General features: G+C 40.7%; 1 protein-coding gene across 3 annotated transcripts; it reads right to left on the bottom strand.

Annotated features, from left to right (window-relative positions):
• Positions 1 to 5,557: 5,557 nt before the first annotated feature.
• On the bottom strand, positions 5,558 to 14,082 carry LOC148658849 (sodium- and chloride-dependent GABA transporter 2-like). 3 transcript variants are annotated; one of them, XR_015940223.1, is made up of 16 exons: positions 13,909 to 14,082; positions 10,950 to 11,192; positions 10,574 to 10,708; positions 10,178 to 10,318; positions 9,841 to 9,928; positions 9,390 to 9,522; positions 8,571 to 8,705; positions 8,339 to 8,442; positions 7,949 to 8,073; positions 7,587 to 7,699; positions 7,338 to 7,475; positions 7,008 to 7,110; positions 6,696 to 6,796; positions 6,373 to 6,543; positions 6,018 to 6,258; positions 5,558 to 5,687 (listed from the first exon to the last, which is right to left on the bottom strand). XR_015940223.1 is itself a non-coding variant. In XM_088640558.1 (15 exons), the coding sequence occupies exons 2-15, from the start codon at positions 11,143 to 11,145 to the stop codon at positions 6,088 to 6,090; spliced, it is 1,854 nt and encodes a 617-aa protein (XP_088496684.1). In that variant the 5' UTR covers positions 11,146 to 11,192; positions 13,909 to 14,082; the 3' UTR covers positions 5,719 to 6,087. The 3 variants fall into 3 exon arrangements, 2 of the variants coding, with proteins under 2 accessions (XP_088496684.1, XP_088496685.1); XM_088640558.1 differs by lacking the exon at positions 5,558 to 5,687 and having other exon boundaries at positions 5,719 to 6,258; XM_088640559.1 differs by lacking the exons at positions 5,558 to 5,687; positions 13,909 to 14,082 and adding an exon at positions 11,483 to 11,837 and having other exon boundaries at positions 5,719 to 6,258.
• Between the last annotated feature and the right edge of the window lie 917 nt (positions 14,083 to 14,999).

The following is a 14,999-nucleotide window of genomic DNA, read 5'->3' as shown; positions in this document are numbered from 1 at the left end:
GTAGAATCATCCTTAATATCTGTTGAACCTAACTGGCTTATTTAAGGTAACTAAAATAATCAGAAATTGTGTTCCTTTTTGTCCTCTTGTCCTGTTCAGTCACTGCATTCGAACACATTTTGACAGTTTTTCCACTCTGACATTCATCTTCTTGAAGCTTTAAAATGATCTGACTGTTCTTTCCTACTGGAAGTGGATATTCCTATTTAAATGCAACCTTGTGAACCTGACCTAAAGATACTTCTTAAAAAAAAACTGAAGAAATAGCATAGAGTTATCCTTTTAATGTGTTGAGCCTAACTATAACTTAGTAAAACCATATATAAGAAGAATAAAATTAGATAATTTATGACATAATGAATTTAAGATATTACAATACTGTTTCATTTACCTTTGGCCAGATAAAAAACATACAGTAACTTATCGTGAATTGTGTTCCATGATGCATGTGTTGCAGATGCCTGGCTGCTCCAACTTCAGCCCTGTGAAAAGACATGGATCTGTCTCCTGTAAAGGACAGGAGGTTGGGAAGCAGACAATAGGAAAGGCAAAGGAGAACTATCTTTTCTGAAGACAAGAAAGTGAGGAACCTCCCTTTCTCCAGCTCTCCATGAAGGAAATTAATTCTTAATATACAACAGTTTTAGTTTCCTTATTTCTAAAGAATTAACACAATAGGTATTCAAATTAATCAAAATTTGATTAACCGAATGAAGCAAACAAATGTGTGTGCTGTGTATTTATGTGATAAATCCTCATGATTTATCATTTTTATTAAAACTGAATTCTTTTTTTATCAAAAACCTGTTTGAAGAAAAAAACTACTCTAAACTTTTACTTACATGTAAAATGGTGCATTAAGAAAGTAAGAAGGATCTCTGAAACAATGGTCATTCCAAGACAGCTTGAAAGAACAACTAATCTTAACCTTGCCTGCCAGGTTGTAGCACCAGTATCTATGTGTCAGTTTCTCTTGACAGGAAAATTCTATTTAGGTGTCGCTTACTCATTAATAAAGAAAGAACACATTTGATTAGCAAACCACTTATATTATAATATGTTAAAGGATTAAAATGTGATCAAGCAAAGTGTTTGCTCAGTGTAAATTGAGGGCAGAGGATGAGTTTCAACTTGACTTACATTTTGTGACGCGCAGCACAGAGAAGATGGCAAAGCTGGTACAAAGCTGGTAGAGCTGTTCAGTAGGCAGAGATAGAAGGAGTGGTATCATTTTTGAAGAATTTGAACACAGGCACTGCATACAGTACCATAGAGCTGTGGCTGGGAGAGTCATCTGCCAGGCCAAAATCACCTGCAAGCTACAGATTGTGAGAATGAAGAACACAGGAGGGTTTTTCTTCTTGTAGTATCATGAAAAATACATGGATTCTCTTTTTCTGTTTGGAAAGTGTCTCATTGTAGGGGAGAAGAGTGGGATTTAAAAAGTTCCTCCACAGAGACTGTAAGAGAAAGAACTTGTCTTGTTGCATCCATCCACACCTAGGAAAGACAGAGCTAAGGGAATACTACGTATTTTCCAATAATGATCCACATATATCGATGATTTCTGAGCTCCTAATAGACATAGTGGCAGAGACAGTGTCGTCTCTACAGGGGGGGCAATGCTCCCCCAGATGGACCATTGTGCTCCCCTGGAAAAAATGTTAATACTCCAATTCAGGGGCGTAGTTACTGGTGAGCCTGGCCCACCCAGTCAAAGAGAGATTCCTCTCTGAGCCAGTCAATTAAAAGAAAAATTGACGGTGTGATGCTTGTCATAGCGTTTCTAACCAATAAAAAAATGAAACAAATGAAATGGGGAGGTCAATGTGATATAATTGGCTAAGTCGCTGTCAAACTCTTGACATTGGAATAAAATAAAAAATCTTATCAGTTGTGGTGCAATATCAAATAAGCTACTCGCATACGAGCTTGCCAAAGTTAATCAGGTTGGCACAGAAAACAAATGTTATTTTAAAAAAGCACACTTGGACTGGTCCAATTCTGAACAGTTATCATATTCAATGCCAAGCCCTGCCATATTTACTTTGTGCTGTAGACCAAACATTGCACGCCAACTCAAAAAACATCAAAAGTAGGGCTAAGCTGAATATTAGACTAAATTAGGTCAGTTTACATGATATTATTATTCCTGTGCCACCCGTGGCATCTCTGACCTCTGTTAAGTTTTCAAACTGAATTGTGCTTGCTATAATTTCGTTGGGACGGTGTGTTGGTTAGCATCGGCATGCCTTTGTTCATTAGTCTGTAGCTAGTTGTTTTTCTATAGATGGATGTTGCATTTTGCTTTCGTAAGCTATTTGCTTTTGTAGGCTATGTGCTGGGTGCTTTATAGCACATATGGGTGCGTTCGTTAATTCACCCGGAATGCCCAGTGGTGCACCGGTTCGTTTTTGATCGGATTCGATTTATGTACCAAGCGTACCAAGTTGCGTACCGATTCCTCATGTCCCTAATGTAAGAGGAACAGGCTTCAGGAATGGACTGTTCAGAGACTGCTGTCAGAGCACCACAAAACCATTTAAGCAAAGCCCGCAGTAGCCTATTAATAACATTTAAACTGGCCTTAGTATGCTGTGCTTCGACCGCAACATGCGAAAACTCTTTCTCCACACTGGAAACTGTTTTCCGATCATCGTTCCTAAAAGTTCAGTTCAAGTCACATGTTTTGATTTCAGCTTTTCTGATGGTAACTAAGATGTTTTTCTTTCTCACTGAACAAGAGCCTCTAACGTTATTTGTATTCATCACTGTTCACAATGATTATGTTGTCTTGACTAGTTTTATCAGCTTGGCTACCAGCCATGGTCCTGATTGTCACTCCCGCCATGGAGGAGTAAAACACCTTTTGCATTTTAGATGATTTGGTGCGATTTGCTTTATTTAACTGGATTCTTTGTGATGGTGCTTGTGTTTTCGAGTGGGCAGTGGTCGAGTCTGTTGTTCTGGAAATAACGTTGGAATGTTCTTTGTGTTTGTTAACACCATCTGTGGCGATGTTATAAACACTTTTGAAGGAGACAAAATTCGTATGTCAGCCAGTATGCAGAAAGACTATACTTTCTATACCATACTATATTTCATCCATTTACAGACCAAAACATATAAATATTAGTGCTCCCCCCCCGTTGATCATTGTCTGGCGCCGGGTCTGGGCAGAGAGGTGGCCTGTGTGTCCTAAAGTACCATGTTTCTTCACAGATATGATACTCTGTGATTCACATCCTCTGACAAAGCTCAGGGGATTAGGACTGTGCAACTCTGTTTCTTCCTAATCCATAGACCACAGGTGGTGCAGATAAGTAGTAAAACATCAACACCACTCACCCTGAGCACTAGCACCCCACAAGGCTGCTGTCTTAGTCCAAGGTTGTACTGCCTATTCACTCACGACTGCACAGCAAGACACAGAAACAACCGCATCTTTAAATGATGACGAGTCCACTTACAGGGATGAAGTCGTACAGCTTCTGAGGTGGTGTCATAGCAATAACCTGGACTTGAACGTGAGTAAAACAAAAGAACTAATTGTGGACTTTTGGAGATGCAGGCCACACACTCACAGCCCACTCAGTATTGATGGAACAGAAGTGGAAACAGTCACATTTCTAATTACCTAACCTAGACTGTGAACATGGACATTATCTCGATTAATCTCTATTTCCTGAAGTGCCTCAAGCGATGGGCGGTGGCAGTACCTGTGTTGGTGAACTTCTACTGCTGCACCATCGAGAGTGTCCTCACCTACAGGATCACTGTGTGGTTCGGCAACACTTCTCGAGAGAGAGAAAGGCACTGCAGAGAATGGTTAATGTGGCCCAGAAGATCATTGGCTGTGGTCTCACAGAGATTAAACAGCTCTATAAGGACCATTGCCATGGTAGAATTCTGGCCATCACAGAGGACAGTCACCACCCCAGGCATGAGCTCTTCATCCCACTGCCCTCAGGCAAGAGATACAAGAGCATACGGACACTTACCACTAGATTCTTCAATAGCTTCTATCCACAAGCAGTGCGATTGGCGAACAAATTTAGCCATGCCCCTCGGTCCACACCTACACCATCTACCTCATTATGATTTCTTATTTATTTATTGCACATCTCCAGTCATTCTTTACAGGTCTGCATTGTTTAAACTTAAACTGTTTACTTGTTTACTTGTACAGGTACATTGTCTACTGTTTGTCTGTACTGTATATTGTCTTGATGCACTGTCTGCAATTTGAGTCTTACACTTTTTTTAACAATAGTGAGACTTTCTGTAAGAATTCCATTGTACCAGTACATGTACAGTGCATGTATCTATGTGCTCACCTTTGAACAAATGACAAAAATAGTCTTTGCTTGTTTTGTACTTTCTGTAGAACAATCTGCAGCAATGTTACCAACCTTCAAACAGGGGGCAGATCTTCCTCCAGCAGGTGATGCCCCCCTGGCTGGTGTACTGCCCCAGAGCCGTCTCCAGCATGAACAGGGGTATTCTACAAGTAAACAGTAACAGGACTTAGAGGATGAGGAGGACACCTGCAAGAACAAAATACAGTACACTGTTCACCCTAGTATCTCTAAATTGACCTTTTAGATGCTGGAGGAGCTGAAACCAGGTGTCCATCAGGGAAAACAGCAACTACTGTAGTATCTTGTAAGCAAACACAGAACAGAAAATACTCTCATTCTAACCAAAAGCCAGGCTCCATGCTATCAGTGCCGCTCACAGTCACACAGTTAAGCACACTGCAAACTGCCATCTCATGACAGTGTCTTGTGTTATAAGGAACAAAGAAAAGAAGAAACAGGATGAGCAATATGCAAGATAAGGTGATAAGGTGTGTGCTGAGCTCAGAATGAAAACTTACTGTAACAGCAACAATAATACAGAAGGACAAGGCCATTCATCCATTAAACAGAAAACAAAATAAAACAAGCAGCACTGGTGTTTTTCCATGAAACAAAGTAAAACCATTCTCCTTCTTACCAATTCCCAATGACTTTCATCACTATGACTAATTCTTGGAAACGTTGTGTAGAGTGGAGAATTGACAGGTGGATGATACAGTACCTGTTAAAATCACCTCATAATCCTCATGCTTTGCAGCCAGCTTCTGAGACAGCCAAGTCTGCTTAAGCTTTAATAACACAGCAGAGGTCTTCCCACAGGAAAGATATACAATCAGACATTTTTCATAAAGATGGGATGGGCTCTCAGCATTCATTTATGAGCAATTTAATAATTACAGTACATCTTTCTAAAAGAGAAAATTGAATACTTACAATATTGCTCATTTAAAACTCATCTTAAAAAGTAAATTTTCTTCTTGTGAATTCTTCTGGGCACTAAATGTATTGCTTGTGACCTTTCAGAAATGGGGGAGCCCAGATATTTGCTGTGTACCTGATCAAGGAGAAGATGAAGGTAGACTGGGCAAGACAGAGCACAGACTGAGGAGACTGTCCTAACTTATCTCACCTCCTCTTATAGCACAGCTCGGGGAACCTCCACCCGATAAGTCTCCACTTGGATCCCAGATTTACAGTACTTCCATTTGTTTGCCCACTGGCCCCTCTCCCGGATCTTCTGCCCCTTCAGTTTCTCCCCAACACTGGGGGCTCACACTGGGCTTCTGCCTGCAGACCTTATTTGCTTATCTGAAATTCGAAATTGACCTACAGTATAAGAAACACACTAGAATCACCATTCTACTCCAGTCAGATGTTTATTATAATGCATTAAAGGGGAATACCTTTGGATATTGTGATCAAGGAAAACTTACAGTATGCTCTGTGTGATATGAAAGCAATCCAGAGGAGGAATTTGAAAATCTCTTTCTCAATAAGCAGGGCTTCAAACAAAAACTAACATACATACAGAAATAATTACACTCTTTCCATAATAAACAACAAAGTATTAGGTCAGGAAGAATTTGCTACAGTAATTTGATAGATTTATTAACGCATGATTAAAATACTGTATTAATTACATTTAACCTTTATTACCATGAATGACCGTGTCTACCCCAAACACCACAGGCACCCATATTGAACCACTTTCTACAGTGCTGCTGTGTTAACAGATAGAGGCTGCTGGGATTGGAGCTTCAAGGCTTCCTTCAACCTTTGGCTGTTTCTCTCTAAAACTCAACAGAGCTCTGGAGTCTGAGTTCAGAGGATCACAGCTCTGTCTCTGCTTCTGGCTGAGAGGCAGGTCCTGGGCATGGTGACACAGGTGGTGCAAACGCTGGAGAGACACCAGGAACAGATGAGTTTGTTACAGACATTGGTTCAGGAGGAAGAACAAACTGTCAGAGGTCAGGATAGAGCTCTCCAGTCACTACAGAGGGAGGAACGGTACCTGGCTTAGTGTTCCTGCAGTCCTGGTGAGTTTATACAGCATGACCAGAGGCACACAGATGACAGAGGAGAGGGCAAAGAGCCAGCCCAGGACATACACCCAGTCTGGATACACATAGGTGTTGTTGAACTTCAGGGGGGTGAACTTGACCAGGGAGAAGATGAAGATGCCCTGAAGGAGAGAGAACAGACAGCAGACTAAGCTTCACCAAAACAGAACAGGAGCAATGGAGAGGATGAATTAAAATACAGAATGTCATATTGCAAATGAAACTGCTTTTTAAAGGGGAACTTAATTTGAGAAAGTTTAAGACATATACTTACAGTGCACACAGCTGGAGTGATGTAGCGCCAGCAGTACTGAAATGCAGACAAAGGCCGATAGCCAGTCATGTCCTCAATGCTGGCACAGAAGAGATCAGCTCCTGTATGAAACCCAGAAGTCAACAGAAGCCATTCACTAAGGATTAAGGATTTTTAAAATATCGTAAATTCAACACAACATAATGTTAGATAACCACTGTTCCATTCTACGTTGTTTAGATATTGATGGATTCATAACAAAAATAAAAGCTACATGGTGAAGCATTCAGCATCCTGCACGTAAAGATTTGTGATAATGGAGTACGAGCTCACCGTACACCCATCCAATGCAAGTGCTCTGAAATATGGCAACAAACAAAATGTGGGTCCCATTGCTGCCATAGTAATCAACCAGCTGGAAGACATAATAGCCTCCCTGTGGAGAGACAATACACCGTTTCAATATTTGCTAGAATGATAATGGTGGTTTGGTTACAGTGATGGAACACTATAGATTAGATGAAAATGTCGCGCTATGCCACAAATATCCTACAGTTTTCAATACATCTCTTCAGCTCTTTGGCTTGTTCAGAAGAACTTGCTGATCCCTTAACAGACAGCTTGTTGGTTGCCTGTCAGGCCCCTCAGCCCTACAGTCCTCACCTCAGTGACCATGAGGAGCCCAAGCAGGAAGCAGACCACACAGAAGAGGAGCAGGAGGAGCTCCTGCCGGTATCCTCTCCGGAACACTGCAGGAAACAAATCCACGATGGCCGTCATCACGGTTTCAATCCCCACAAACTGCACAGAGCAAGACAACAGAGACCACAGTCAAATTAGGGAGTCAAGTTATTCCATTGCTTTTTACCTTGGGCATACTGTATATAATATGGAATAATAATATGGTCTCACCTCTGTGTCCAGTCCTAGCAGGATGATCATGATGAAGAAGAAGGTGGCCCAGAGCTGAGGAAGAGGCATCATGGCCAGTGCCCTCGGGTACGTGATGAACACCAGGCCAGGACCTGCACAGTCAGACACAAGAAAACATTCATGAACTCACATAGTAAATCTTAAAATGCACAGTACAATTACCGTTAGATTCTAGCCACAGATCAACTGAAGTTCCACAAAAACAGTCAAACAAATCATTCCTTTGGGTTAAGAAAATGTTTTTCACAGGACAGTCCTCCAAGGTTTACATTTAAAGAGCGCATTCCAGTCAGAGGAGAACCAGGATGACAAGTTGTAGATGTGAACAGACTGCAGCTCACCGGACTCGGCCACCAGCGAGATGTCCACTCCCTGCTCGTACGCCATGAAGCCCAGCACAGAGAAGATGGCAAATCCAGCCACAAAGCTGGTAGCGCTGTTGAGGAGGCAGAGGTAGAAGGAGTCCCTGGATGAAGAGAGACCATGGTGTCATGTTGTCAAGCATCCGAACACATTCATCACACATTCTAGAGCTGAGGCTGGGAGAGTAACCCGCCAGTGGAAAGACCTGTCAGAACAATGAACACAGGTGGTCTGTTCTTGTAGTATAATGAATGATACAAGAGTCCATTTTTGAATGGTTTCTTTTGCTCAGTGTGCAATGTGTCTATTTGTAGGGAAGAGCAAAGGGATTAGCAAAGTTACAATTTTGCCATGACCTTTGCACTCACTTGTAACAGTTGTTGTTATATTTGTTGTGGCTGCCCAGACACGTCAAAATTCCCCCACAGAGACTGTAAGAGGAAAACACTTGTTTTGCTGCATCCATCCACACCTAGGAGAGACAGAGACAAGGGAATAATATATGTGTATTCTAATAATGAACCATATGAATCTACAGTATGTTTTCAGAATTCATGACAGACACAGTGGAGGAGAGCTGATCTGTGTGTCCTGAAGTACCTGAGGGTCAGCAAGCCGGGCTGGGTCAGGGGAGAGGTAGAAGACCAGCCCATCAGCAGCTCCAGGCAGGGTGAGTCCTCTAACCAGCAGCACCACCAGCATCACATAGGGGAAAGTGGCTGTGAAGTACACCACCTGAAACCATAGACATACAGAGCAATTTAATTTGAATTGTTTACATTAACACTACTTGGGGTCAGAAGAACTTTCTGGTCTACCACTCGCCTTCAGCAAAATATAAAAGGTTTATTTTAATTATAACACATTTTTAAAAATGATGTACAGTAATATGTTTCTACACAGAAATGTTCCTTTGTGATTGACATCCTCTTCAATCAGCCTGTCTAAATTGTAAGAAAAGATTTTCTTAGCCTAAGAAATTGCACTGACTGGCTAAAACAACTGAATCGCTGTAAATCTCATCAGAACGTTTTGAGGCGGCTTGATTCAGGAATTCAAGATCATTGAACATATTATATCACACCAAAGGACTCACCCAAGTTCACACAAAAGCAACCTACTGTACTTGGAAGTGTATTTAAAACTGAGAATCAGAGGCACTGTGAAAAACAAGCTACCCAACAATGTTTAAGCCAATACTTTGGCTTCCTTCAAGAAATGTCTGGATTTGGCCCTTTATTTCAAAAATCTCTAGCAACCAAACAGCTTAAATGGGCCAAATATTACCTTCACATTTTGAAACTTTATGTTCCATTGTACAATAAAGACAATTATAGCTAACAAACAATTGTCTAGATGTAATGAAAATTTGTTCATCAGCACAGAGCAAAAGTCACCCCAACAGCAATAGTGTCTCACCTTCCCTGTGGACCTCACTCCCTTCCAGACAGAAAAGTAACAGATAATCCAGGCCAGCAGGAGACACAGGGCCAGTTCCCATCTCAGACTGCCCACCTCATCGATTCCACCAGAGATACCCAGCACCCTCCTGCTGCAGCGAACAGGACACAGACATAATTGTGTTGAAAGACATGCCCACAGTATGTGATTGTGTATGTACAGGTGTGAGGGTGTCTAACATACAGTACTTCCAGAATTCCATTACAGTAGAAGTGTTTTTTTATGCATCTGTCCAGTTGGAAGTGAGATTCTGCTTATCAAACTCCACACAATCATCTGCCAGAAGAGTTAAGAGAATGGAAGAAGTGTGCAACCTTGTATTGAAGACAGCAAGTACTGGTGAGAGTGCAGAGAGGACAAGATAAAAAATGTGATTGTGTGTGTACAGGTGTGAGGGTGTCCAACTTACTTCCAGAACTCCATTACAGTAGAGGTGGTCCTTTCAGCATCTGTCCAGTTGGAAGTGAGATTTTCCTTGTGAAATTCCACACAGGCATCTGTCAGAAGACCAGCAGAATAGAAGAAGTTTGTTTTTTTGTGTGGACTGCAAGTACTGGCGTGAATGCAGAGAAAACAAGATCGAAATTCTGCTAATGCACAAACTTCTGAATTATCAACTTCATGACTGGCTGACAGCTTCACTCACACCAGGGCACTCAGCCAGGGAAAAGAGTATCTCTGGAGTCTTCATTTACAGTGCACTCAAGTTTCAAGGGGGCAGCTAATCAGCTCCTGTGCTCCAGTACCTGTGTTCCAGGTGTTTGTGCAGCTGGCCCACGGCAGCTCAGAGCTGAAGGAGGAGAACAGGTAGAAGAAGGCCCAGGCCAGGATGATGATGTAAACTGTACTACCATAGGTATTGATCACCACAGTACATAAACCAATTCCTGTAGAAAACAATAGAGATGGAAATATAGAACTGAAATACTAAATTGGGGTAAAACATGCCATTGCCTTTATTGTGCAAAAACTGGTGTGATGTTAGAATGAACTGCCATCTCAGACCAATTTTCTCCCAGCAGGTCTGAGTACTTTATCAATGCAAAAATACAAATCTATGTGCTCACCCGTGAACAAGTGACAAAAATAGCCTTTGCTTGTTTTGTACTTTCTGTAGAACAAACTGCAGCAATGTTACCAACCTTCAAACAGAGGGCAGATCTTCCTCCAGCAGGTGATGCCCCCCTGGCTGGTGTACTGCCCCAGAGCTGTCTCCAGCAGGAACAGGGGGATTCCGCAGGTAAACAGGAACAGGACATAGGGGATGAGGAAGACACCTGCAGGAAGAAAATACAGTGTTCACTCCAGTATCACTAAATTGACCTTCCTATGCTGGAGGAGCTGAGACCAGGAGTCCATCGGGGAAAAACAGCAACATGTAGCTTGTAAGAAAACAGAATAGAAAGTAATGCCATTCTGACCCACAGCCAGGCTCCATGCTATCAGTGCTGCTCACAGTCACACAGTTAAGCACACTACAAACTGCCATCTCAGCTATATTAACAGTCTCCTTCTCACCTCCTCCATTTTTATAGCACAGGTAGGGGAACCTCCACACGTTGCCCAAACCAACAATCTGTCCAGCAACAGCCAAGATGAACTCCCACTTGTTTGCCCACTGGCCCCTCTCCTGGATCTTCTGTCCCTTCTGCTCCAGTCTGCTCCCCTGGACTGGGGGCTCACACTGGGCTCCTGTCTGAAGATCCCCGGCCATCCCAGTTGCAACCTACTGAAATGAGTCTGTCCAGTGGAATCTGTGCACTGTTGAGGCCAATGGATTGAGAATGAGAAAACAGAAAAGTGTCAGCTACGGAGTATCTCTCTGGATTGAGGAATGCTTGAAGCTTATATATAATTAATTTACAAAAGTGACATTAAGGAAAACCCATGTTAGGAAAAGAGTACTTTTTAAGGAGAAAAGGAAAGAACAGGCGATCTCATCTCAAATTGAAAACTTTATCAAAGGAATTGCTGAAAATAGAGAGCTAAGAAAACACAGTGGGTTAAACAATAATTTAAATAATTATTTCCCCCAAATGTCTAAGATATACCTGAGCTGTTGGTAGAGTTTGAGTTCTTTCTTTGGTACCACAGCTCTGGCGAAGAAGTAATAAATGAGAGGCAAACTAGAACAAACATACTGTATATTTAGTAATGACACAGCTAGACAACGCCAAACTCAACATATAAGTTTGATCATTCATAAAGCAAGGCGTCTCAGAGGTCTACATTCTGAGGTCCCTGAAAACCATGTTATTGAAACAGTACTTAAAGCCTAAACAGAACTAAATCTCCCTTCATATAAACCTGGATGCCACAAAGCGAATGAGATTCTACCTCCTATTCTACAAATGCATCGTCAACAAGGAGAGAATGTTATTAGCCTGAGGTCTGCAATAATGGAAATCAGAGTGTCTCTCTTAGACACGGTTCAAACACATACAGTAGCTAGGATCTGGCCTAAAGACCAGTCAGAACAAGGTCCTGTTGCCTGGTTCACTTTCTCTATCTCCCTCTCTTTCTCTTTTCTCTGCTTTGCTTCTGTTCTTCCTGTCTCTACTCCTGTCTTCCTGGGTGTTGAAAGTTTGATCTTATTGGGATTAAATAGAGCAGGGGTTGGCAACTTTTCAGATGGGGCATGCCAAAAGAAAGCTCATGAGGAATTTTGTATGGATTTGCATGTCTTTGATACTTTTTTATTGTCAACTTAGCTTAACACTTTAAGCAGCACACAAGCCTTAGAGTGTTCAGTTGTTTACTGGCTATAGTAAGAACACATCACATCAATTGTTGATCCAAATGCTTACAACAATGAAAATGTGACATTTTCTTCACAAAGTCAAATTTAACTGTTCACTGAAATTCAATTAGCTGCATTTCAAAATCCTCAACACCCATTCATTGAAACACTGAAAAATGTATGTCAATGTTATGAAAGCTATCTGTTTTAATTTGTAAAGAAAACATTGGGCCAAAATCTTGTAAATCATGAAATTCTGATGCCCGTTCTTGCACATACACTCCAAATTCAGCTGCAGTGTTATGTTTTGAAAGTTCTTTAAGATGTTGGAAATACCATAAAGTTGAAGTGTCAAGGTCCTAAGGAAAAAATGGCAAATTTTGCAAGAAATGCCTTCCACATTTTGAAACATGGAAAAACATTTAGTTTTGCATCCCATTTTTCTTCATGCAATTTGAGGTAGTAACATTTGACAAAAAGCTTTTGATTGCATCACAACAGCCCATAAAAAATACCAAAATCTTCCCACGGCTTATCCAATAAACACTTCTGTGAAGTGAAATGCCTTTGTATGCACTATCCACCTCCCAAAACAGAATTTGAAACTGCCTGTACATCAAGGCAGATTGAGAAACTAGAAAATTCACAATTTTCATCACATTATTAAGCTTCTTAAAATTTACCATAGGGAAACCATAGCAGATGCACTGTTAGTCGTTACAGAAAGTATTTTCATGACGTCAGTTTCTTTCCTCAAAATGATTAATAAATGTCTTAGGTACTGTATTTTCTCCTGAAGTTGTGGAATACATGTGTTTTAAATAATGTAGCTCTTCTCAAATTGCATCTGAGTCACACTATCTCATGAGAATTGCAAATGTTAGTATTTCATTTATATCAATTCACTCATCTAGTACAATACTAAATATGTTTACAGTATATCTTTAAATGGCAACGTCAGCTGTTTGTTAACATTTTCAGCCATTTCACATACAGTAACAGTATGCATCCCTCCACCAGTCTAGCACACACAGGTAAGTCCTTAATTCTAGAGATAAACAAAACATCTTAACAACTGAAAAAATCCTCTTTAAAATTTTCCATCTGTATGTATTTTTCCATGTTTAGCAGTTTTGTAACTTGCTTCTATCACTTGACTTTTACTTACACAGAAATAAGTAAAGACACTATTTTCTGTACCTCATTATGGCCTGTTTGACAGGCTCAGCCTTATTCACCCCATCCTTTAAATGTTTGTCATGTTTTGTCTGAAAACCCATTTGGTGCTTGATGTGCGACAAGCAGCACTCTCACAACATAGAGCACAAACAACATGGTCTTTATGTTGAACAAATCAATGTTCATTTCTCAAAATGGACTGAAATGCACAAAACCTTTGTGTTCCACATGTATGTGACCTCTATTTTGCCCAAAATATTTGAATTTGTTTTCTGCGTCAAAGAGCTTTCATTGGATAGCATGTAGTAGAGAATTACAGAATAGTCAAGCATAGTTTGTATCACTTTTAAAACTTAATTTCTTTTATTGCGCTTGTCGCTTTCAATTCAGCACATCCTGTCAGTCACTCTTTTGGTTTTCTAATCTGACATCAGTCATCATGTAGCTGGTAAAACAATCTTACTCTGTTCCTTGCTATCAGATGTGGATAGTTGTGATATTCCTATTTAAACTCAAGTTCTACTGTCCTAACTCACCACCTTTGTTCTTGTAGCTCACCTTGGGGAACCTTCACCCACTTCTGTGCCCGCTGGCCCCTCTCCTGGTTATTCCGCCCCTTATGCTCCCTGAGACTGCAGGCTCACACTGGACGTCTGCCCTTGGCTGTGCCAACTTCAGCAAATAAGAGGTTGGAAAGGAGAACTAAATTATCTGCAGAGAGTAAAGTGAGAAACATCTATGTGAAGCTCTTTTGAAGTCTTGACATAAAAGATATGCAAATGAAAAATTTGATTAACTCACAAAATTTTAGCTTTGTTCTTTACAAATGTTTCTAAACTACAGTTTTCTAAAGCTCATTAATTATTTCTTTCTTCAAAACATTTCTGAAGAGAAACATGAAAACATTGATCATTAATGCAGAAGGAAGGTTTTTTGAAACAATGGTCATCACAGGTGGCTTAATAGAGAAATGTATCCTGAAAGATACATTTGCAAAATATTTAGACTGATTAAGACCCAAGAGGACTAAAAGCTGATTGCTGGGTTCTGATGTCGGGCAGCCCTATCAGAGATACCCATGAATGTACAGCCAGAAGTACACCCCCCCCACACACACACACACATTTCACCATTGTCACTCTGAGCTCAGGAGCAGGCAATGCATCAACCATCATCCATATTTTTCATCATTTTTTAAAAAACTTTTTGTAAATCAGACTCACAAAATAAGATCAGGCTACTATAACAGAAGCACAATTAGATTTTGATCATATCATAATCAGCAGCAATACAGAAATGTCTATGTTTGCATAAAAAAGAAATGGCTGTTCATCTGTTATTTTATTATGTGTTGGAAGGGTGTCTGTTAGTCATGAAAGAGGAAATGACTGATATAAAAAAAGGAAATTAGAGAATAAAATCCAGCTAAGGATCACCACTGTACTCCCATGAGAAGTTGACAAAAATATGTTAAAGCAAAAAAAAAAATTAGGTCTGAATTTAAGAATAGGTTCTATTCAGTGGGATATGTGTGTAAATCAGAGGAAGAATTACTAATTCCTCCCTTTCTTTGAGCTTAAGGTATCGGGCGAAGTCGGGAACGAGACGTAAACCCTCAGGTAGCGGAAGTGGGGCGACCTGGTGAGGCA

Source organism: Lepisosteus platostomus, chromosome 7 (genome assembly GCF_059453375.1).
Source record: "Lepisosteus platostomus isolate fLepPlt1 chromosome 7, fLepPlt1.hap1, whole genome shotgun sequence".
Taxonomy (NCBI): Eukaryota; Metazoa; Chordata; class Actinopteri; order Semionotiformes; family Lepisosteidae; genus Lepisosteus; species Lepisosteus platostomus.
The sequence above is the reverse complement of the archived record's forward strand: the minus strand, read 5'-3'. Positions and strand labels throughout refer to the sequence as shown.